Source organism: Saccoglossus kowalevskii, chromosome 8, assembly GCF_978046115.1.
Source record: "Saccoglossus kowalevskii chromosome 8, keSacKowa6.1, whole genome shotgun sequence".
Classification (NCBI taxonomy): domain Eukaryota; kingdom Metazoa; phylum Hemichordata; class Enteropneusta; family Harrimaniidae; genus Saccoglossus; species Saccoglossus kowalevskii.
This window is the reverse complement of record NC_140648.1, coordinates 14,992,157-15,007,373: the sequence shown is the minus strand read 5'-3', so window position 1 is coordinate 15,007,373 and position 15,217 is coordinate 14,992,157. Positions and strand designations below refer to the sequence as shown.

Here is a 15,217-nt window from a genome sequence, read left to right as displayed (position 1 = left end):
TTATATTATCAATTTTAGTGTTTTCAATATCCACAATTATCTTTGCTAACAACATGACAGTTGTACAAATGTCTTGGTGGTGGAGGATGCGAGAATGACAATTACAACAAAATATTGAAGAAAATCAGGATTATTTTTATTTGTGAATTAAATGTTGATCAGTAATAACATTTATAATTATACTTAGTTACATGTCTTAGATAAATAATATGCTGGATTGAAGAAATAATATTTCTAGTGATTTTCCATATGTTTATCATATACTAATTTTGCCGAAACCACATCTTCGATTGCTATACCTGTGGGAAATAAAAACAGAAAATTTACATCACATGAACCATCACTGTAAAACACATCTAATTTTGTATACTAGATACTTGAGATAATAGCGATCACAGAGACTAAATTTCACAGTAAAATATTTACTCTTCACTTTCTCTCAAAATGCAGGGATTGCAAAGATAATGGTGCAATAAGATCATGAGTTTGTATTGCGTTATTTAGATTTGAGTGATTCTATAAAATTTTTAATAATTATATCCAACAAAAATTATACACATTGTCATATCCCATGATGCATTGTACTATCTAAGTGAACAATGACGACACAGAACAATGACATCCTATAAATTACGTATTTTCATATTTTTAGAACAGACGGATAATCTGCCTGTGATGCACCATGGGAGTACTAACACGTACTAACATCTAAATTTGATAGAATAGCTGTATATAAATACCTGCATGGCTGACATTTTTGTACATGTATCTGCTTAACCTGATATCAAGTCGTGAATAACTTGGCCTAATATTTCTACAGACTGATCCCTATATTTATATGCCTGCATACCTGATATCATATTCGCAAATTTGCAAATCCTGAAATGCATACACCTGTGTAGTGTGCTAAATTTACACAATTTTGCACAGTACAAGTGTCCAAAATGTAAAAGTACACAGGGTTTCTATAGTAAGATTATTTCTTTATATTTTGAAATTTGGCTTGGTGATATGGCATGAAAATGTCATTTTTATTGATATGAATACTAATAAGAATCCTATAATGACATAATTTAGCCAGTTTTCATTATAATAGTGTCTCATTGAATAAGTATGGATGTTATCCCTCATAATGCATTGCATAGATGTGCAGTGACATAATCATTAGTGAAAAAAAGTTCTCTCGTATTATAAATCTTATAGTTAAAGTAACACACCTAACGATTTAAACACAGTAGTTTTCTCTCTTTGTGCTTCCTTTGTCCCATTTACTAAATCGCCGATTTCAGCAAAGATGTCAGCTTTAGAAATGATGATATCACCAGACCCCTTCATTGCAGCTTCTCTACTGTCTACGTACACCACAGATTTCTGCATCAGTTCAGATGATAATTCTTGCCATTTTTTATTAACTGCTCCAATCACTGTGAAAATAGCACAATTACAAGATGAAGTTTTCAATAAATCATATCTATATAGTTCATTATAATAATGAATACTCAAAACATGCACCTGATCAGACAGATGGTTCAGTATTTAGAAACCTCATTTAGTAAACATAGTACTCTATTATATTTTCGCTGCTTTTATTGTCTTGTTTTCTACTTTCTTTGTACTCAATAACTTTAACTGTTATTCATTAATAAATATATAAAGATAGTAGTTTTATTATATAAAGCTGGTCAATATATGAGTTGTTTATACATGTACAAAAATTGAATGCACACTGTGTAACCACTTAGATCTTTCAATTTTCATGATATTAATGTTGTTACAATTTCATGAGAGTTAACAAAACAAATGTTTGAGAATTTATTTAACCTATATTGTAGAGTTTATATATGTCCTGTTCAATTATGAAAAGTTTCACCGACTTTCAGAAAATGATAATGTAACAAAGTTTTTTTAGTCACTTTAGAATAACACTTTTCTCTATGCTAATATGTTTTGATAACATTCTCACTTGAGAACTTTTTTGTATCCAATTCAAACCCACCCACATTCAGGAAACTGTAGTGTCTACTTCCTAAATGTAGCAACATATGTTTTTATATGCAAGGATTAGTTGCAATATTGGAAATTAGCAGAACAGACGCATTTATTGACGTTAGATTACACATCTTTCCCTGACTATTAATTAAAGTAACATCATTTTATCTGACGAACCTTAAATTTCATAAGATCACAGTCACCTTCATTATGTTCTTATAAAGATATATATATATAAATATAAATCTCGCAAATTAAAGAAGATTTATTCTAGATTTCATTATTACAAAATCAATCCAAATAATATTCAATGTGCAATACTGAAATAATGAAGATTTTACCGTTTATATGAGCTCCTGGTTTGACCCATTCCCATTCAACAATCGGTTGTTTTGCAAAAGTTACTGTTACTATGACATCAGCACCCCTAACAGCTTCTTCCACAGTTGCGCAAACTTTCGATTTCAGTTGAGATGAGAAGTATTGTGCATTTTTAAAAGTTGGACTCCAAACCCGCACCTGCAAGAAAAGATTGTAGTAGAACCACCTGTCCAAAGAAGATCTGTAATATGCAAGTCCGAATTTAATTCTAATATTTATATTGGATTCATTCACTCATGTGCAAATGCACAAAAGGAAACAATTGAATTGACACAGTCTGTTTGCAAGTTCCACTGATATCCCAATAACCAATCAACATATTTCAATGAAACATGGTATATATATAAACACTTGAGATGCGGTGTATTCTGCTGTGAAGTACGGCCGCAGAATACACCGTGGAATCACTCGTGAAAATAGCTTCCATACGCAACGAAAGCCACAAGAAGGGTGTGGGGTTCTGTCTTATTATCATCTTCGCCATCCAAGGTTCAATGAAAAACCTGTATTGAATGTCGATGAAATCAAACACAACGGTGTGTGATTAAGTGTTGTGACGTGTTTTTATGGGAAATCGAACTTAAAATTAAGTTATGACGTGAGATAATAGCAAAATTCATTGGTTTACATTTGAAATTAATGCAAGTTGTTACAGGACATGTTGATTAATGGACCCAGCCCATCGGCACATCCCTATCAAATGGAAACTATTTCTATGGATGCAATTTATTTATTATTTATTCATGTTATTTGTCTAAATATAATTGAGGGCAAATACTGCTTTCCCTAATGCAATCATGCACCGGTGAATGAAACAATGAATTATTATTATTATGAATATTAAAAGGAAATTTAATCTCCAGTAAGAAGATCGTGATAGGTAGAGCGAAACCATGACATGATTAAAGTTACTGAATATCAAATTTCTTGTGATGTCATCAACACCATGAAAAGCACCGTACCTCTTCAAAATTGCAAATATGATGCAGTGATTTGTAGTGACTTCGTGCCTGGTCACCAGAACCAAGTATGCACAGAATTGTTGAGTTCTCGGAAGCCAAATACTGCAAAATAAATGTGTTAATTATATTGTAAGTGACATATGAAATACATATTTTGCTGCAATGAAAATTAAAAACACGTATGGTCAAAAAAGACTTCAGTAAAATTTGCTTGCTGAGTTGCTTTTAATTTACAGTGACCGTTTTATGAATCCTGGTATATACACCTCGGACTACATCTGACCAACTCCTTATATGAATCTCATTTGTCAGCTTTACCCTGAGGAGATGTCATTCTAGAAATATAGTAACAGACCTGGTTTCAGATTTAATGCAATTTTCATAAATAGTTGCATGGTCAGGTGTAGTTAGAGACCAGTGGCCATGGGCTGATAATTCTTGTGCACGTGCATATAATGTATATTGACATTTGTTTTGAGAAGCCTACATAGCGTTTATTACACAACAATTTAAACGATATTGTACAAATGTGTTTTATTATGTCACATTTATTATGTCACATTTATACCACACTCAAAAACATTTTTTCAATGTATAATGATATGGTTATCACGAAAATACTGCAAAATATGCAGTCAGACAGTACGGGAATGCACCAATTCCTGTTACGCATTAGTCGTTACGATTGTCATACTGCCTTCATACGTACTTGCTGTATCCTCATAATAAACTCGTAATATTAGAACACCTCCAATCTATTCAACCCACCTTTGTTGCCACTGCTGATGCAGCCGCAGTTCTCATGCTGGTTATTACATCACCATCCATTATCTAAACAAAACCAAACACGACAATAATATTACAGCTGGGGTACACGTGGTAATATAAAACATGTAACTAATATACCCATATGTACTGTAGGGATAGCCATCTAGAATCCTCCCCAGATAGTAATAAAAAAAAACTGAGAATTTTTTCTCAATATGTCAATTAGTGGTCTGGATATTTTCCCTGTACATGTATGCCATGTCCCATTCAACACTCTGAAAGGCATATTGACTCACCGATTTCAATTCACCTGTAGAAGGTTCAAATAATATTATTGCAGACGTATGGGTTGGTATGCCAGTGCCTGCATTCTCTTGATAGCGTGTCAACAATTTTGTGGCCAATGTTTCATCTTTTTCACTGTAAGCAGACATTGCAGCGAAAAAACTGGCGAAAAATTAAATTATAATTTTATACCATAAATGCATTTTCAAATATAAAAATAGTCGTGATTGTAGTTAGCTCGAGTGAGTCGGTTTGAAAGCCCATCCCATGATTCAAAATGGTCCACCCGTTAATTTGCCTAATCTAGTTCATTTAATTCATGGATCCCAACTCTCTAATTGATCAGATAATTACCATGTTCATTTGAAAAATCAGGGCCATTTCACAATGCAAGAGATATAGTGTCCTTGACAAACTCATTTTTCAGTGTGAATTTATATAATCTCCAATTTTAACAATTTGAGATAAAAATAGTTCCTACCCGCCATGTTTTTCAACTGGTATAAAGCTCCTAACAGGCTGTACTACACCACCATTATCTCCTTTAGAAAAATCTCCCATTGCCTTCTCTATAATTGGTATCAATTCAGTCATCTTGAGTACTCTCTTCACATCATCAGCTTCTATGTACTTTGGTAATCGACTCATGGCTTCCAACCAATATAACGGGAAAATACCAATAATATACATGTGCATATAGGCTATAATTTACACAGTATTTTTTATCATTTTATGCAAAACATCGTTAATTTGAAAGCTTGTTATGAATTTTCATTTTTGTAGACAAATTTTTAACATTATTTGTATTTTATTGGTATCATTATTATGAATTTTATGCTGGTATGGCTGCCTTTCGATAGTTTCAAGCACCCCATGTGGGGATTTTAGGTATTCTATTAATAAACAAATGTGAATATGAATTGAAAACTTTACATTTGACGTGACATAATTTGTGGTATTTACAGTGTATGGCAGGACCAGATAAGATGTACACATCTTCCTCCCTGGTATCCCCACCATTTATCTCAGCAAATCGAAAATGTGACCTTCGACCATTTCAATTATAGTTGTACGGTGTGAACCTAATGAAACTAGTAACGAATATTTATATCATTTATATGCATGTACATACCGAATTCTCTCTCGTGGTCTCAGTTCTGTTCCTGATTTTACTGCGGTTACTTAGTAACGTTTTGTCAAATTTAAAGAACACGAGGGCGTTATGGGTATTATTTATTATAACTGTGTTCAACATAATGTATGCGCAACGCCCACATTTAATATACATAATATCGAAATGAAAAGCTTTCATGGTAAAACTGCAGGATGGGTGGATGATACATAAGTGGATTTAGGGGTTATGACCATTTGACAAATCACTCGGTCTATACACTATATGGTTGATATTATTATATTATACGTCGCATACGACTTATTTACCACTTCCGTGTCACTGAGAATGTTCTAGAACCGTACTGTGTCTGGGTGGAATATTCTAGATTTTTGTTAGAAAATGGTTGAATAGGTAATAGAACAACTGTAGGAGGCAATAGAAGGTAATGGAACATTCTAGAAATTTATAGTAAATTCCAGACTAATTATGTATGCTGACGTAATGGTCTATTTATAGACAGTGTGGGTATATATAGGGGAGTTGTTCAGCAATGAGATCGGATCGGAGATCTCGTTGAATTGTATTGGAGTTTAAGTATCTAGTTATTGGAGTAGTGGAGTTTTACCGCGTTATTGTACTTGATGTTTGCAGAGTATAATAATACCAGTACCAGTTGAAACCTCATCTGTTGGCTCCGTGTTCGCATTTTATCATCGCCGCCAGGGAAGTCTTTCTGTTACTGTTGCCATTTTGGTATTTGCACCATTACACCTGTACTATACCAATTACGGTAATATTACGTTGCGTGTGACATTATACAATTGTGACTTGTTTAATGTCATGATGATATTAACACCATAAACTCATTCCCCTCAGTTTTGAAATTCAAACTTAACGGAAGATTTTTTTTCAAATGACGTCGTTCACACTTCGCTCGTTAATTGGCTACTTGAATCCAACTGCCTTTTAAATTTATAAATATACATAAAAGTGGAGAAAATGGGTTTGTAGTGTCTATAGTATTAGTATATAATTTTTATTTAGAATGCCCTTTTGTTATTCGCGTTGCATTCTTGTAATATGTAAGCTTCGATTTCAGACTGACACACTAGGCTTGAAGTCGCTTATTTTAAAACTTATATTTTGCAATACATATAGATATTTTACTTATGAATATTTTCATTTCCTCTATATATGAGTGTTGCAAAAAAAGTAGGCAACTCATTCTGTAACAGGTTCTTTTAATAATACTGGATTTTCCAAAAATAACGTTACAATGTTGTTCAGTTGAAACAGATGGTATCATTTGCAACTTCCTGTCATTGATAAGAAGTACCAAGCTCATTTACTTTATCTTAACTTAAATATCTAATTAACTATAAACGTGATATGTATTAGAACTATGCTAAACTAAATAGCATTAATAATAATAGTATTTTTCTGGTATGTGAAATATAGTTGTATACTGTTTTAACATATATAACATATACTTATATTTCTACTTAACACTAACTATATCTAACACAAACTGTCTGTCGAAAATGACCATCTTGAAGGCCCCATATAAGTTCAGAAGAAGAGTTCAAATTATATCAAATTCTGGAACATCAAAGATGTAAGAGATTGAAGTATAATTCGACTGTTTTGAACCAAAATATATATTTTTCAATTGTAATATGCTGATAATAAAAAAATGTATATATAGGTTTGAATGATGAGTTCCGATAGTTATTTTTAAAATTACACACAATAATATCATAATATGCAGATCCCCTCCCAGTGATTATTTTGATCACCACAAGAGATTATGAAATGTATAATAAGATTATGACTATTTGAACACTGTAGCAAGCGTGCAATGTTGTGGTGTAATCACAAACTAAACTTCATGTTTCATTGTCAACCAAGGCCATGTTTGTATGACTTGCTTTATTTTAGAGGAACTTTTAAATTTGATTTTAAGATTCTATTGGATAAGATTCCTCATAACAATACACAACCCAAAATCCCAAGCTGCATACAATGTCAGTGATAGGTTTTGGGTAGATTATAAAAAGTAGGAATGCAACTTAAAAATAACATTTCTGGAGAAAATATAGTAATTACATTTTATTTTATTTTATTCAGGTAGCAACTTTACTAAATAAATTAAGATGATTGTTGTCATGCTACTGTTGCCATATCGACTTCACGTACGCACATTCAGTTCACATGCCGTTGCACTATTGATTAGAATCAACAACTTGCATATTTATGGTAGAGAATATCAACATATTTTACAGGAATTTGATAAATAGATTGTTTACTAATTGTATTTTGTAGTCACGTGATCGTGCCAACGACTGCAGCGATTGGCCTATCGCATGTTTACGCTGCCATACCTGTGCGTTTGTAACACTTTGTAAGAGGAGAACGAGAGAACTGGACATCGAGGGGCTACCTCAGCTGACCGTTTGGTTGAATAAAGCTGGACTATCTGTAATGAACTAATGTGTAGTCCTTTGGGTCGAATCTCTACGTGTTATCAGCTAAGTTAGTCACAGCTCGCGAACACACAGCTCGTGCTCACTACACTACGAAGTGTGAAGTACGCCCGCAACCATCACAATATCTCCATTGTTTGACGAGCAACAATTCTAAAGAAATTCAGTTGGTAGCATATATAACAGACCTGTCAATTCGCTTATTACGTTCACATGTATCTAATAAAACAATGCATAACAGTTGGCACAGTACAACTAGGATATGAAAACAATGTACCTAAGTTCGTCTAGTTGTGATTCTCAATTGTTTGTTTCTGCATCGAATAAAGAACGAATAGGATAATGGATCTTCTGAATGAGCCAAGCTCAAATAGAGGATTTTCCGTGCAATTGCGAGGTCTCGCGAGATGCATGAAAGACGCGCGTCGAACGTCTGTCGCAAAAATCGAACGATTTGATTTTCAACTCGAATTTCTTTATTTCGTAGCTCACATCGTTATGCCGATCTTCGACAGAGGAATATTGCTTTCGAATACCCTCACTTAATCGAAATTGTCTATCATCAAATGTATACAGCACATTATTAAGCATGGAAATGCCTCCAAAATATTTTCGCGTTTGTCGAATCCCACGCGATTTTTGACGCCACTACGACGCTATGACCTTTGTTTGTCCTGCTCTTACGTTCGATTTCACGCATAACGCGTGATTCTCGCAGTGTACGGAAAATGGTCTATTATAAAGCTGCACAATTTCACAAATAAACTTATTCAACATACTTTATTTTGCAGACTGCATTTATCAAATCAATTCAGGGTAGTTTAAATGTCCAATAATATATATCCTCTGTGAGATAGCGAAGGGTAAATCGAGATCCTTTTTTCAAATCTTCGATTATTAAAATATTGCATTTTTTTATTTTTGGTTGAATTTGTGAGAGGTAACAGTAATTTCAGTTTATTTACTAAGACATGGTTGTTAGAAACATTACACTGTACATTCACATAACCAGTCCAATTGACTTAAAACTAAACTGTTTAACAGTATTATATTATCACGGGGGTTTATCTTCTCCCTCTGGGGTTCTCCACACGTGCCAGGGGGAATCTCGTCTCGTCTCTCTATCGCGTCCCTTAAAGGTGCGGGATCGGGAAAGTCATTTATACTTTACAGTCAAATAAGACACACACAACGAAATACGTTTCAACTCTCGTCTTAGTCGGTCTTTTGAGCACTCTATAAGACACAGCGCCCTGGGGAAAAAATCCCCAAGACTATCGCAAGGCTGGCCCAAGACTCTCCAAGACTGCGTCAACACTCGCCCAAGGCTCTCCAGGACTGGACTTAGACTGCGTCTCTCGTGGAGTACTCGTCAAGACCAACTCAACCTCGCTTTATTCATTTTCAAAACCCTAACCAATTACAATACAGTAAAAAGACTCTAGGGCGTAACTTTCAATCATAAAGCCAATCACACTAAGTACTGAATACGTCATATCTTTTGATTAATCGTTCACTACATTTATAACTACGAATACCAACTGTCAGAAATCGTAGTCAGAATAGCGACGGTTATCTCGTAATTAGTTCCAAATCACTGAGCCAAGTTCCGTCCAAAACTTCAAATAGGCCTAAACGATGACAGACATAACACAGCAATTCGCTAATAATCAGCTAATTAAGTCGGTCAACAGATACGCGAAAACAAATTCATGACAATATACTGACAGAAGCTGTTCACCTAACACAGTGTCTTGAATGGAATAGTGACGTGATACGCTAATCGTTTTAGGTTCTATAGTTGTAACCTTGTATTCCACGAGCGTGGATGCAAGCTTTCAACTCCACCAAAACCACTGTAGCAGACTACAAATTACCTACAACTGTGAGTTATGGCGCCTCCACTATTTTACTACTATACTCAGTACTGTAATATATTCTGTACGTTTCATTTTAATTAAAGACCTCACAAATCAAAATTTCATTCATTGGCAAGGATTGGATAATTTTTATAAAAACTGAGACAATTTAAAGCTTTTCTTCCAAGCATTGTTTCACTCTCATGAGTTTATTCTAAGTTTGTACTATACGACATTACATGTAATTCTGAAATCAATTCAATTCAATTAATATATTTCTTGAGTCACATACTGATCCAACAATTTATTTTATTTCCTCCAGAATGGATGATAACGTATTTGACACTTTGTATTGGCCGTCACCAAACAGCTAAGAATTTGCAATTCTCTTATAACTTAAGCAAAAACTTTTTTTCAATAATCATGGAGCTAACATAATGATTATGAATATAATGCACTATTAATATTGAAGTCAATTAAAATACGTGTTTCTTGGCGTTATATTTTAGATTAACATACTTTATACATTGTATTATATTATAACTAGATAAAGTTTAGTTAAACTGTAATTAAATTTTCTTCAATGGGATCGCAGATCGAAACTGCAAATCATAAATGATGATTTGCAAAAATGATGTTTAGTGGTGACTGTTCGTATTATTAATTTGAGTGTTTTCAATATTCACAATTATCTTTGCTAACAACACGACAGTTGAACAGAGGCATTGGTGGAGGAGGATGCAAGAATGACAATTACAACAAAATATTAAAGAAAATCAGGATTATTTTTATTCGTGAATTAAATGTTGATCAGTAATAACATTTATAATTATACTTAGTTACATGTCTTGGTTAAAATAATATGCTGGATTGAAGAAATAATATTTCTATTGATTTTCCATATGTTTATCATATACTAATTTTGCCGAAACCGCATCTTCCATTGCCATACCTGTAGGAAATAAAAACAGTGAATCAACATCACATGAACCATCACGGTAAAAAACATCTATTTTTGTATACTAGAATCTTCAATTACTGTAATAGCGACCACAGAGACTAAATTTCACAGTAAAATATTTACCCTTTTATTTTCTCTCAAAATGCAGGGATTGCAAAGATAATGGTGCAATAAGATCGAGAGTTTGTGTTGTGTTATTTAGATTTGATTGATTCTATGAAATTTTAAATAATTATATCAAAAAAAATATACACATTGTCATATCCCATGATGCATTGTACTAATTACGTGAACAATGACGACTACGATGGAAGTACTAACACGTACTAACATCTAAATTTGATAAAATAGCAGTATATTTATACACCTGCCAGACTGACATTTTTATACATGTATCTGATTAACCTGATATCAAGTCGTGAATAACTTCGCCTAACATTTCTACACAGTAATCCCTGTCATTGATATGCTTGCATGCCTGAACATATCATGTTTGCAAATTTTCAAATCCTGAAATACATTCATCTATGTAGTCTACAAGTGTCCAAAATGATAAGTAGCATGCTCACAATTTGCTTTTTTACGCAGGTTTTCTATAGTGACATTATTTCTTATATTCGGCTTGGTGATATTTGATGAAAATGTCATTTTTATTTATATGAAAACTAATAAGAATCATATAATTTAGCCAGTTTTCATTATAATAGTGTCTCATTGAAAAAGTATGGATGTTACCCCTCATAATGCATTGCATAGATGTTCAGTGACATGCTCATTAGTGAAAAAAATTATCTCTTGTATTAAAAATCTTATAGTTGAAATAACACACCTAACGATTTAAACACAGTAGTTTTCTCTTTTTGTGCTTCTTTCGTTCCATTTACTAAATCACCAATTTCAGCAAAGATTTCTGTTTTAGAAATGATGACATCACCAGACTCCTTCATCGCAGCTTCTCTACTGTCTACGTGCACCACAGATTTCTGCATCAGTTCAGATGATAATTCTTGCCATTTTTTATTAACTGCTCCAACCGCTGTGAAAATAGCACAAATACAGGATTTCAATAAATCATATCTCTATCGTTCATTATAATAATGAATACACAAGACATGCACCAGATCAGACAGATCGTTCATTATTTAGTAAACATACTACTCTTTTATAGATTCCCTGTCTTTATTGATCTTTCTATTTTCATGATATTAAAGTTGCTCCAATTTCATGAAAGTTAACAAAACAAACTTCTATAAACGTTATTTTACCTATATTTTACATGCTCTGTTCAATTATGAAAAGTTTCACTGATTTTCAGAAAATGATAATGTAACAATGCTTTTTTAATAACTTTAGAATAAAACTTTTCTCTATGTTACGAGGGGCGTTCAATAAGTAATTCCCCTGACTCATTTACCATACCAGGAGATTAATGAAACTTGGCACAGTTATAATTCTTTCTCTACATAGGAACCACCCAGAGTTATTCGTTTCTCCCATCGTTTGATGCAGCTCTGGACACCCCAGGCTGGTCCTCCAACCACGTCGTGACTTCACAAATCAAGGCTGCATCATCTGGGAAACGCCTTCCTTTCAAAAACAACTTCATGGCTGGGAAGAAGATGAAAGTCAGAGGGTGCAAGGTCAGGAGAGTAAGGGGGATGGAGATGGATTTTATAGACCGGAGCGTTGTCCTGCAGGAGGAGAATACCTTTGCTGATCTTGCCCTGCTTCTTGGTTTTGATAGCTTCTCTTAATTTCATCAAAAGTGAAGCGTAATAGGCTCCTGTAATTGTGGTACACTTTGCCAGAAAATCTGTCATCACTACTCCATTCTGGTCCCAGAAGACTGAGCATGACCTTGCCAGCGGAAGGCTGCACCCTTGCTTTTGGAGGTGGTGAGTTCAAGTGCTTCCACTGCATTGACTGGGCTTTGGTCTATGGATCATAGTGATGGACCCAAGTTTCATCATGTGTAATCAGTCTCTGAAAAACTTGACTCATCTTCTTGGCACATCTCCAAATTCATCCTCGAGCACTTGATGTGTTCTTGCCTCTTGAAAGATGTGAGCAACCTGGGAATCCATTTGTCAGACACATTATGCTTATGCATATGCAAATGGTCATGAATGATAGTTTCCACAGACCTTGTACTAATCTTGACCTCTTGGGCTATTTGGCGAACAGTAATGCGTCGATGTTCGAAAATAGATGTCTCAACTTAACGAACAGATGCCTCAACAATGGCAGAAGAGGGACGACCAGGTCTGGGAGCTGTTTCCACAGACTTCCGGCCATGCTTGAATTCATGATGCCAGCGTTTTACAAGATGGGGCATCATCATAAGTTTCTTTCATTTCATCAAAAGTCTCCTTTGGCGTGTGTCCTTTCAAATACAAAAAATGGATCACTGCGCGACACTCAACTGTTTTTTGCAACAAAACCCATAGTGATGTGAATTATTGAAAATTTCACTTAGATCAGACAACTAAAAGTGGGTCAGGGACATTACTTATTGAACACCCCTCGTAATATGCTGTGATAACATTCACACTTGAGAACTTTTTGGATTCAATTCAAACCCACCCACATTCAGGAAACTGGGGTGTCCAAGCTAACTACTCCCTGTATGTAGCAATATATTTCTAAAGAGTTTTTCATATGCAAGGATTAGTTGAAACATTACAAAATTATAAAAGTAATCGACGTTAGATTACATATATTTTCCTGGCTGTGACTTCAAGTAACATCATTTTATCTGATGAACCTTAAATTTCATGATATCTGAGAGTCATTCACAGTCCCCAGTCATTATGCTCTTAAGAAAGACTTGATGATATATAAATATAAATATCGCAAAGTAAAGATGATTTATTCTAGAATTCGTTATTATAAAATCAATCCAAATAATATTCAATGTGCCATACTGAAATATTGAAGTTTGTTACCATTTATATGAGCTCCTGGTTTGACCCATTCCCATTCAACAATCGGTTGTTTTGCAAACGTTGCTGTTACTATGACATCAGCACCCCTAACAGCTTCTTCCACAGTTTCGCAAACTTTTGATTTCAGTTGAGACGAGAAGTCTTGTGCATTTTTAAAAGTTGGACTCCAAACCCGCACCTGCATGAAAAGATTGTAGTTGAACCACTTGTCCAAAGAAGATCTGTAATATTCAAGTCCGAATTTAATTCAAATATGTATATTGGATTCATTCACTCATGTGCAAATGCACAAAATGAAGCAATTGAGTTGACTCAGTTTATGTGCAAGTTCCACTGATATCTCAAGAACCAATCAACAGATTCCAATGAAACAAGATATATATACTTGAGATTCGGTGTATTCTGCTGTAAAGTATGGCCGCAGAATACACCGCATCACTCGTGAAAATAACTTCCATACGCAACGAAAGCCACGTGGAGGGTGTGGGCTTCTGACTTACTATCATCTTCGTCATCCAAGGTTCTCTTATTCAACGTCGATGAAATCAAAGACAGCTATGTGTGATTAAGTGTTGTGATGTAATTTACGGGAAATCGAACTTGAAGTTAAGTTATGACGTGAGATAATAGCAAAATTCATTGGTTTACATTTTGAAAGTAATGCAAGGTGTTACAGGACATGTTGATTGATGGACCCAGCCCATCGGCACATATAAAATGGAAACTATTTCTATGGATGCAATTTATTTATTATTTATTCATGTTATTTATCCAATATAATTGAGGGCAAATACTGCTTTCCCTAATGCAATCATGCACCGGTGAATGAAACGATGAATTAATATTATGATGAATATTAAAAGAAAATTTAATCTCCAGTATCATGATAGGTAGAGCGAAACCATGACATGATTAAAATCCAAGCAACAATACCCAACTATAATCCAAACAATCAATGTCAAAAGGCAATATTTACAAATCCGAGAACACACAGGGGACACACAAACAAAACACACTGTCAAATCGGTGAGAGAGATACATGGACCTCAAGGCACAAACCAAGAAGTGATGTCAGGTGTTTCGAAAAGAGTGAGCACATCCTGCTCTACATGTGGCACCCGCCATATATCTCTCTGAGTCACAATCGTGAATTTTTAGGTCATCCTCGTGCAAGACAATTGACATCCAGCGCTTATATTACCATCTGTTCCATAGAAACATGATACTTGTCCACCAGCTGATGATTAAAGTGACTGAATATTAAATTTCTTGTGATGTCATCAACACCATGAATAGCACTGTACCTCTTCAAAATTACAAATATGATGCAGTGATTTGTAGTGACTTCGTGCCTGGTCACCAGAACCAAGTATGCACAGAATTTTTGAGTTCTCTGGAGCCAGATACTGCAAAATAAATGTGTTAATTATACTATAAGCGACATACTCTGAACATATTTTACTGCATTGA

At 34.3% G+C, this 15,217-nt stretch overlaps 2 protein-coding genes across 3 annotated transcripts in view; both read right to left on the bottom strand.

Moving 5' to 3' along the window:
• Window positions 1-114: 114 nt before the first annotated feature.
• LOC100378729 (ketimine reductase mu-crystallin-like) lies at window positions 115-5,598 on the bottom strand. The gene is made up of 8 exons (XM_085502912.1): window positions 5,518-5,598; window positions 4,867-5,035; window positions 4,397-4,547; window positions 4,101-4,163; window positions 3,333-3,434; window positions 2,331-2,508; window positions 1,218-1,424; window positions 115-299 (listed from the first exon to the last, which is right to left on the bottom strand). The coding sequence occupies exons 2-8, from the start codon at window positions 5,031-5,033 to the stop codon at window positions 235-237; spliced, it is 933 nt and encodes a 310-aa protein (XP_085359038.1). The 5' UTR covers window positions 5,034-5,035; window positions 5,518-5,598; the 3' UTR covers window positions 115-234.
• A 5,009-nt stretch (window positions 5,599-10,607) lies between these two features.
• Window positions 10,608-15,217, bottom strand: part of LOC100377686 (ketimine reductase mu-crystallin) — a 50,923-nt gene continuing 46,313 nt past the window's right edge. For both annotated transcript variants that reach the window (XM_085502233.1, XM_006820253.3), the window contains exons 5-8: window positions 15,052-15,153; window positions 13,748-13,925; window positions 11,632-11,838; window positions 10,608-10,793 (exon numbers count right to left, since the gene is read on the bottom strand). In XM_085502233.1, coding sequence (XP_085358359.1) covers window positions 10,729-10,793; window positions 11,632-11,838; window positions 13,748-13,925; window positions 15,052-15,153 — 552 coding nt within the window. In that variant the 3' untranslated portion in view covers window positions 10,608-10,728. The remainder of the gene's footprint in view (window positions 10,794-11,631; window positions 11,839-13,747; window positions 13,926-15,051; window positions 15,154-15,217) is intronic.

What these genes read in the sequence shown, in the direction of transcription:
- LOC100378729 (XM_085502912.1), bottom strand. Translation starts at nt 5,033, where the DNA reads ATGAGTCGATTACCAAAGTACATAGAAGCTGATGATGTGAAGAGAGTA. An exon ending in CTACAGGTGAATTGAAATCG is followed by an intron (nt 4,164 to 4,396) that starts GTGAGTCAATAT and finishes GGTTTTGTTTAG; the next exon opens with ATAATGGATGGTGATGTAAT. An exon ending in CATCAGCAGTGGCAACAAAG is followed by an intron (nt 3,435 to 4,100) that starts GTGGGTTGAATA and finishes TTTATTTTGCAG; the next exon opens with TATTTGGCTTCCGAGAACTC.